Raw genomic sequence first — 9,308 nt, 5'->3', positions numbered from 1 at the left:
AAGTTTTGTTGCTAGTGTATAGACCTCTTTAATTAATGTCTATTTTTCAGTGGTGCCCTCTGAGTATAGCTAAACTTTTGGCATTTGCCTCTGTCCCTGGATCCAACCACCTGCATTGACTTAGGAAGGCAGGTTTCAACAAATTTTGCTCAATAACCAGTTCTCCATGTATGGGACACAGTATTGTTAATGACCCTAAGGCAAACCAGATATTGGCATCCTGAGAAAACCAGTTATTAGCAACACTATGTCACCTTGGGCATAGTATCAAAGATAAACTGATAAACCATAAGGATAAATAATATGTCATATTTAACCATAAAGAAGAGATCTATAATCATAGTACAAACACTGAGACAAACAAATACTGACCAACTATTAACCTACATTAAATATCTACTAAATGGAACAACTTGACTAACAGTAGAACAGTATTTAACAGTAATAGTATTACAGACAGCTAAGTTAGGTACAAATATTATAGGCAGATAAAGCTAGGTCCTCAAAGGAGTCAGTGCAGAAGTTGATGACACGTTACTGTGGGTACAGGGACACTCCTTGAAGGCCAGGCCTCAAGACAAAATAAAGTGACTACACCTACTTCCCCAGGGGGAACAATAATGGTTGGTATTTTAAATAGAAATCAGTATGTGTGTGGGAGACCAAGACCTTGACCCATCCCTTCCAGGAAAGGTCCTTGTTCTTTGCATGTGCACTTGCTGTTGGACTTGCTCCCCCGACCCTGGATCAATATTACCTAAGCCAACTATATTTGTAATCTTATTGATTGAGCATAGTTTTGTCCCACTTTATACCCACCTCATGATTTCATACTCACCTCATGCTCTTGCGCCATAAAACTTCCTTTAAGAAGTGAGCTCATGGGCAACCCACTTTCTGGGTCCCCTTTTGTCTCTGTTTGGCAGAAGCTATCTTTCCCTTAATAAATATTTCATACTCTTAAATTCCATTGTTCCTTATAATTTATTCTTCAGTTTTGGGGAATATGAACTCAGCATAGAGGACATCTAGCAGGTCAGGAGTTATAATATTTCACTTATGTCATTTGGAGGTTCCATATCATCCCTATATCACTAGCATACAGTATTTAACACTAATAGCATATAGATAGGTATTTAGATTCCTAAGTCTTACTAGTTATACAGGTGAAGGTGCTGAGGAACTGAAGAATGTAGAAAGTAAAATTTGAAAATCAGTGGAATATGAGAAAGAAGAGAGAGCAGTGACATAGGAGGTTCTGTTAAAAATAAAAAGAATCCAGGCATGGCGATGCACACTTGTAATCCCAGCACTCAGAAGGCTGAGGCAGGAGGAATGCTCCAAGTTTGAGCCCAACCTCGGTTACAAGTGAGTTCAAGTCCAACCTGAACTGCATAGTGAGACCTTGTCTCAAAAAAAGACAAAAAACATGAAAGGAAATAAATAGTGTTAGAAAACAGTCACAGACTGAATGTGATTGCATGCTAAGTACAAACTCTACCACTGTCACATCTACAAACCTAATCTGTGTCTTTTGCTATTAAATGCGGCTTTGAATATCCTTGTAGGCCTGGTGAACAAGTTTATATCCTAATCACATCCTTTAAAAGTTTTGTTACTGAGGGTTTGTTAATGGCAAATTGGTTTTGTTTGTCTAAAAATGTATTTAATCCCACATGCCTACAACTGTAGTACTTGAGAGGCTCAGGCAAGAGGATCACCATGAACCATGAGTTTAAGGTCAGCCAGGTCTACAAAGTTCATGGAAAAGTTAACACAGCTGAGAGCCAGTCATTTACCTAGGAATGTACTTTAAAAAATCCATAGCAGTTTCTATATTGCATATTGTTGTCCTCTATAGTTGCTCAGCTTTAGGCTTGCAAAGTCAATCAAACAATATAGTTCCTCTGAATAAGCTGGTTGTTCACAAGGCAGGGGGACCCATTCTCTTCTCCCCAGCCTGTGCACTGGCTGGCTCACAAGTGAGAGCTTAGTTTCCTTCCTTGTTCTCCCCATCCATACTCCAGCTGGCTCACAGGTGGGGCTGCCATCTGGGGATGTATTTTAGATAATAGGAGGCAGATGAATCTTCTGCTACTCTAATTGCTTGTTCCCATGTCTGAATGAACAAAAGCAAGGTAAGCCAGACGCTCATGTTCTTTCCCACTAAAGACAAGAGCTCACTAGATCCTGAATTCTAAGCTAATTCTGCATCTTTTTGTCTTTTATCCTCATTTGCCCTCTGGTCAGGCACAGACTCATAGGCTAGATTCCTACAAATGGCACCCAAAGGGGGACCCAGAACCAAGGAAAGACCATACAGGCATCCACATAGGGACCCAGGACTGGGGAAAAACTGGACTGGTCAGGAAAGGTCCACCCAAGAGCAAGCAGTAGGGCAAAAGAAGACTAAGCAAAAGTGAGTGCATGCAGAAAAATTCTCTCCACCATGACAACAGGGCAAAATTCAGAATTAAAACAAAAATGAGAATTCAGACTTTGCCATGTCCAGCACAACTCTCAAAAACTCCCAGGGGGAAGACCTTGAAGAAATGAAGGCAAGAGTGAAAATGCAGAAAGCTGATATCAGGTGGAGCCTTCTCTCGGTGGAGAAAAGAAGCCACCCAATGACTGCAGTGCGTTTACTCATACACTCAGTAGGTTGTTGCCAGGTGAAACCCTTCTGCCTAACAACTTGTTCACCTAGCTCACCTTGGGTGCTCTGTGTCCTTGGGGCTGGAACAATTTGTTCTCCTTGGTTGCCTTGGGCGCTCCATGTTCTCAGGGTGGGCCTTGCTCTAGCCCAGCACATTATGGTTAATCTTCAGTTTTAGCTGCTCCTCACAAGACTTAAAACAAACCTAAGTGTGAAGAATTAAAACAAAAATGAATGTATCAACAACCAGAGTAATGGGGTAAAATTTGTTGGTTGATAGTTTAGATAAATGGAGTCAGGGTGCTTCAAAAGTACAGTGATTTGGTTGTAGTAACAAGGGGCATATTTGTAAACAACCTACCCAACCCCAGAAGAAAAACCAAAAAAAGTTGAAGCCATCCCTACCTCAGGAGAAAAAGCACTGAGGCTTTTGTCCTAGGTGTCAAAAAAGAACATCGGGGCTGGGGATTTAGCTCAGCAGCATAAGCACCTGCCTTGCAAGCAGGCAGTCGTGAGTTCGATCCCCAGTACCGATAAAAAGGAAAAAGACAAAAAAAAAAAGAAAAGAAAATCATGGGGCTAATCAGTATCACTCTAAATATCTAAAGATGGCACCCCACTGATGAAAATCAGGATACGGGCCAGGCCCCAGGTTCAACAAACAATGAGGATGTATGTTAGTACAGGTTTACAATCCCCATCCTCAGCATGTCTCCAGAGGAGAGTTGAATTCCTTATTACTGAAACCCTAGGAAGCACAGGATTAGCCCTTCCTTCTGTTCAAGGTACTGAATGGGTCACCTTCACTGGCAGAGCTAAACCTGTTGATATCGTCCTGGGAACTATGGGTTTGGTATTAGGAAAAAACAGGTTAAACCTACAGGGTACTGAAATATTCCCTGGGATTATCGATTCAGACTTTCAGGGGAAATTCAGGTTATGGTTCAGTCACATTATGTCTAGGTTTTTGAACAAGGAGATTTTATCACCCAATTAACTCTTTTACCTGTTGTCAAGGCTAAAGCCACTGGTTGAGAACAGATCCAAGGGAATGAGGGATCTGGCAGGATCTCCTATAGTGAAGTGATCTTCACTTAGAATGCCGCAGGGGATGACATGTGGTTCCAACCTGTGTCAGGATTTTGCTGGTCAGGCTTTGGACCTTTTTGAATTATGATTAAAGAAAAATAGTTTTAGGGATCCATGGACAGGGTCTCAGTCACTAAATTGCACAAGCTGTGCTCAAATTTGTAGTCCTTCTGTCTTAGGCTTCCAGAGTGCAGGAATTACAGGTGTGTGCAGGTGAAATCTGGTTAGGTCTCATCTTTTAATACTGTTACAATGGCAATTAAATTTCAACTTGAGTTTGGGGGGGAAACGTTTAAGTCAGTACAGTGTAACTTAGGACAAGCGACTTACCCTCTCTATGCTTTAATTTGCTCATCTTTAGAGTGGGAATATCACTATCTTTATATCATAGCATGGTGGTTCATAAAGACAAATGGTTCACACTGCTCAAGCACAGATTCTGTCTCCTATCTCTTCAGTTGGTTTCCTTCTCTTCCCTGGTCCAGGCCACTATTATCTCTCTACTATCTTACTTCTTCAGTCTAAAGATCTCCCTTCATCCTCCTTGCCCTCTTTCAATCTCTCCTATCTACCCAAGCTAGGGTGGCCTTTTCAAAATACAAATATGGAGCAAATGTTTAACACTCTTCAGTGGCTTCCTCATGAACAGTCCACAGCACCCCAGAGCTGGGAAACTCTGTATGATCCAGCTCCCACCCACCTGTCCAGCTTCATCTTTATCATTGCCACTGAAACTCACACGGGATCTCACTCTGAGTCCACATATTTCCAGAGTAATATGTAAGAGACATAATTATCACCTGTTCTCTCATAGACAATTGAAAATTGCACCCCACTTGCTCTAGGCTGCACTTGTGGCTCCTCCCCTGCCAACCAACTTTCTGATTCTTTTTAAAAACTTTTATTAAGGGTAGGAAAAGATATCTGCTTTCAGAGTGAGTTTGGGCCAAGTAGAAGTAGGAAAGAAAGTCCTGTACACCCTACAGAGTGCGAAGGGACTACGGTGAAAGCATCTTAACTTTCTCATTTGTAAAAAGACCACAACAGTATTTTCTGTATGGCTTTGTAAGGACCGAGTGATATAATGGCACCTTTAGAGAGCTTTGCATAGTCCCTGGCATTTAGCAAGTGCTTATTTTGTTGGTTACAGTTGATATATTAAATGTAATGGCTTAGTAAGCTTCGCAACAGCTCTAGGAAAGTTTTGTCTTCATGGTACAGATAATAAGAGTTCATGTGTCCTAAGTGTGAGGCATTTTTATAAAGTATTCTAAGTCAGTTTTCATAGCAATCCTGAAAGGTAGGTGCTTTGCATTATAATCCCCATTGTACAGGGAAGGACAGAACATAAATTAACTTGATCAATTTCACAGCCAGCAAGAGGAGAATCTAGGGAGTTTATTTTTGGGACCTATAAGGCAACTGGCAACTGGTATTGCATTTCAACAACAGGAAGTAAACATTGACTCAGAGTAAAGACTGTAATTCCTAATAAACTCCAGGATAATTTCAAAATTTAAGGTTATCATATGTCCAGCAGATGGAGCCCCCGTGCGAATCAGCCAGACTAAAGAAATCGAAACTACTACATCCAGAATGCTGTGCGAGAATCAAGCGCCCACTCCTGTTTGGCTGTCCAAGATATTGCCTGTATATGTTCATAGTGTGTGCAGAGTTATGTACTAAAGCATTCTGGTTCTATACCTATCTGAAGAACACCGTTTAAAACTTTTTTCTCTTTCCCTAATCCTCCTTGCCTTCTTAGGGGGAGAGCGGTAGGATTGAAACAAGGCTATTTGTTGCAAGGCTGCCGTAATGTGAGGACCCTTGACCTCTGGCCCCGAATGGCGGCGCCCTACACGCTATTCTTGCTCCCCTAAGGCGAACCGAGACTGAAAGTTTGTGTCATGTCGAAGCTAAACCGGGCCAGTCGGGCACTTAGAAAGCCCGAGGCCGGTGGCCTCATTCGAGCCATCGTGCGGGCCGGCCAGGCCATGCCTGGTCCCCCTCTGGGCCCGGTACTTGGTCAGGTGAGGCAGTGGCTAAACCCCGGCTGGGGAGGGTGCAGGCTCTGTAACTAGGAAAGCCTTGGTTCAAATCTCAGGGTCGTCAACGTCCTTCCTTAGTAGGGTCAGCTGTAAGGGTAAAGTGGGACGATGCATACAAATCTGGCACGTAAAACGGTAGTTCATTCTTTGTAGCAGAAAGAAGATGGGAACACAAACGTGAATATGGAGTGAAGGGATGCCGCCTGGTCCCAATTCTAGCTCTCTATGTTTCTCTCACAGCGAGGTGTTTCGATCAACCAGTTCTGCAAGGAGTTCAACGAGAAAACAAAGGATATCAAGGAAGGCATTCCTCTGCCTACGAAGATTTTTGTGAAGGTGCAGAGTCCAGATTCTGATCCCTGGCTTCCTTCTCGTTCCTGTTACCCCTCTTTGGCCTTGGGACCATTCAAGCCGTGCTTGGTGCTCTGTTTCTGGCGTGGCACAAGTCTCTTGCTATTACTGGCTTCCAGTTTCCCTGTTTACGCAGTAAAATCTAGACTAAATTTTTTCTGAGTCTGCCAGGTTCAGCCATATTGTAGTTCTTCCCACTACTCCCCCATCTCACAGGGGCTTCCAGACCAGAATTGAGCCAGGGGTAAAGATTACCGGGATGCTTGCTGTAGATTTATTTTCCCAGTGCTTTTATGGTCTGTTAGGCACACCGTGGGGATGGTGAGTTTAGGGGAGGGAAGACAAGATGTTAGAAGTTCCTAAGGCTGAGTAGCAGGAAGAGATATTCTCTCTTTTTTTTTTTTTTTTTTTTTTTTTTTTCTGTTAAGCCTGACCGGACATTTGAAATCAAGATTGGACAACCCACTGTTTCCTACTTCCTGAAAGCTGCTGCAGGGATTGAGAAGGGGGCCCGGCAGACAGGTGAGAGCCAAGGTAGACACTGAGTCTTTAGGGTTCCTGAAGGAAGCAGGAAGACCTGAAGAGCTGCTTGTTCCTTCCTCCCAGGGAAAGAAGTGGCAGGCCTGGTGACTCTGAAGCACATATATGAGATTGCTTGCGTCAAAGCACAGGATGAAGCCTTTGCCCTGCAGGATGTACCCTTGTCCTCTGTTGTCCGCTCCATCATTGGCTCTGCCCGTTCCCTAGGCATCCGTGTGGTGAAGGAGTGAGTATCCTGGGGGGGGGGGGGTCCACTGTGAGGAGAGAGCCCAGAAAGCTCTTAATCTGGGGGCAAGGCAGAGAGGGTCCTTACAGTGAGAGTCAGCTTTTGAGTCAGAAAGCTTCTTGGGGATGGAGTCTAGGCCAAGACCTCATTCTTTCATTTGGAATACACTTATTAAACCCTTGTTATGTATGGGACATTATTTATTTGTTTGAGACAGACAGGGTCTTGCTCTGCAGTTCAGGCTGGCCATGAACTCACTTTGTAGCCCAGGCTGGGTTCAAATTTGGAGCAATCCTCCTGCCTTAGCCTTCTGAATGCTGGGATTACAGCCACACACCACCACACCCAGCTATGGACATTACTCTTGTTGGATATAGCCAGGAATGAGCAGTCGTCTTTGGCCATGTCTGGAGGAGCTCATGGTCCTAAGGTAGAAGCTGATCTGTAAATGGAGTAGTAGGCACACAGATAGTCAACACTGATAAAAGATCTTTAGATGTCATGAGAGCTGTAAAGAGGGCTCCTGATTTTGCCTGATTTGTCAGCAAGGATTCTGTGGGGGAGGTAACATCTAAGCAAAGCTCTAGAAAAAGAGTTCAAGGACCAGGGCCAAATGTTCTAAGTAGAAAGATCCTTGTGAAGAATAAAAAAAGGTGAGAGAATGAAGCGTGACCTGGTAACATAGCCCTAGAGGCAGATGGGACAGGGTCTTAGGGGCGAACCTGTCAGGCAGGACCTTTTCAGTTACTCACATTTGGACTTGATCCCGAGGCCAACAGCAGGCTTTGGAAGATCTCAGGAATGGGTTCCTTAAAGATGTCATGTGGAAAGGTGCCTGTCTCAGATCATAGCAGGGGCAGGGACAGCACTCAACCCGTACTGTCTTCTTGCTGCTTGTGACACACCCATGCTAGGGCTGACCATTGGGTCCCCAAGAGGAGTGGGGTTCATTCTGGACTTAGCTTTGGGTCAGGCAATAGCTGAACAAGGACTGTGGTGAGCTCAGGACCACCAGTCCTGCAGAAAAAGCCAAGCTTCAGCAGGTACCTGCTCATGACACTTCTCTGGATGTCTGTCTGTCTGTCTGTCTGTCTTTCTTTCTTTCTTTCTTTCTCTTTCTTGTTTCCTTTCTCCCTTTATTGTTTTTGCAGTACTAGGACTGAACCCAGGGCCTTTGCACTGACTTACATCCCCAGCACGTATATGTGTATGTATGTGTAGATAGATAGATGGACAGGTTTTTGTTTTTTGAGACAGTGTCCACTGTGTAGTTCAGGGGGCCTTGAACTCATTACACAGCCCAGGATAGCTTTGAACTCAGTAGTGATGCTCCTGCCTCAGCCTCCTCTTAAGTGCTGAAGTTACAAACATGTACATATTTTTATATTTTTTATTTGAGACAGGGTCTCGAACTTGTAGTGCACTTCTTTCAACCCCTTAAGTGCTAGTATTATAGGTGTGTACTGTCAAGCCTGATCTTTTCTCAAATCTTTACTTTTATGGAGAGCAGAAATGAGTAGACCAAATCCCTGCCATGGGGGAAATCCTCATACATAGCCTTCAGACTTAAGTGTCCAAAGCAGGCACTGAGAATGGGTCAGTTAATTGGACTGTGGCGTAGCCGAGGCCTCCCAGGGTGAGTAAGGCTTTCAGAACAGGATCCAAGGTGGGGTGGGAGTGTGAATGTCATGGGTGGCATTCTTGGCAGGGGACACAGGTGAGCGAAATGTGGAGGCTGAGAAGTCCAGGGAGGGATAAGAGTCAGGCCAGCTGTTCTGTGTGACAGTGACAAGGGCCCTTGTGGACTCCTGGCAGTGACTGCTGCCACTAACCAGCCATGTGTATCTTTCTTTACTGCAGCCTCAGTGCCGAAGAGCTGGCCGCTTTCCAGAAGGAGCGAGCTGAGTTCCTGGCTGCTCAGAAAGAGGCAGATTTGGCCGCCCAGGCAGAAGCAGCCAAGAAGTGACCCCTGCCCTCCACACTCTAGGATTTTGAAGGAATCAGCTAGAAGCAGGAGCTGGGAAGGCTGTGCCTACGAGAAGGCTGGGCGATCACATCAACATTATTATTTTTCTGATTTTAAGTTATATATTTTTATATACATGAGTATCAAGGGATTATGCCTAAATAAACATCCTTTGTCACCCACTCTCAACTTCTGTCTTGGGACCCCTGGGGAAGGAACCAGCACTCATAGCACCCATCCTGGACAGATATTAGCTGCTCCAAGAAATACATAAGGTTTTTTGCGGGGTGTGGTGGCTCATGCCTTTAATCCCAGCATTAGGGAGGCTGAGGATCATTACGAGTTTGAGACCAGCCTGGGCTACAAAGTGAGCTAAAGGCCAGCCTGAACTGTATAACGAGACCCCGTCTCGAAAAAGATTTAAAAAAAAAA

The 9,308-nt window shown here is 44.3% G+C and overlaps 1 protein-coding gene across 1 annotated transcript; it reads left to right on the top strand.

Annotated features, from left to right (window-relative positions):
* The first annotated feature begins 5,559 nt into the window (after nt 1-5,559).
* Mrpl11 (mitochondrial ribosomal protein L11) lies at nt 5,560-9,058 on the top strand. The gene is made up of 5 exons (XM_003468268.5): nt 5,560-5,775; nt 6,034-6,129; nt 6,573-6,666; nt 6,751-6,910; nt 8,771-9,058. The coding sequence occupies exons 1-5, from the start codon at nt 5,653-5,655 to the stop codon at nt 8,874-8,876; spliced, it is 579 nt and encodes a 192-aa protein (XP_003468316.1). The 5' UTR covers nt 5,560-5,652; the 3' UTR covers nt 8,877-9,058.
* Nucleotides 9,059-9,308: the final 250 nt, after the last annotated feature.

The sequence above is a fragment of the Cavia porcellus genome, unplaced genomic scaffold (assembly GCF_034190915.1).
Source record: "Cavia porcellus strain 051 isolate PalLab524CR breed Dunkin Hartley unplaced genomic scaffold, mCavPor4.1 scaffold_17, whole genome shotgun sequence".
NCBI classification, from domain to species: Eukaryota; Metazoa; Chordata; class Mammalia; order Rodentia; family Caviidae; genus Cavia; species Cavia porcellus.
The sequence above is the reverse complement of the archived record's forward strand: the minus strand, read 5'-3'. Positions and strand labels throughout refer to the sequence as shown.

Bases quoted from the DNA above. Each gene is read 5' to 3' on its own strand.
- Mrpl11 (XM_003468268.5), top strand. From the start codon at position 5,653: ATGTCGAAGCTAAACCGGGCCAGTCGGGCACTTAGAAAGCCCGAGGCC. The intron at 6,130-6,572 runs GTGCAGAGTCCA...TTTTCTGTTAAG, and splicing joins CTACGAAGATTTTTGTGAAG to CCTGACCGGACATTTGAAAT. The intron at 6,911-8,770 runs GTGAGTATCCTG...TCTTTACTGCAG, and splicing joins GGCATCCGTGTGGTGAAGGA to CCTCAGTGCCGAAGAGCTGG.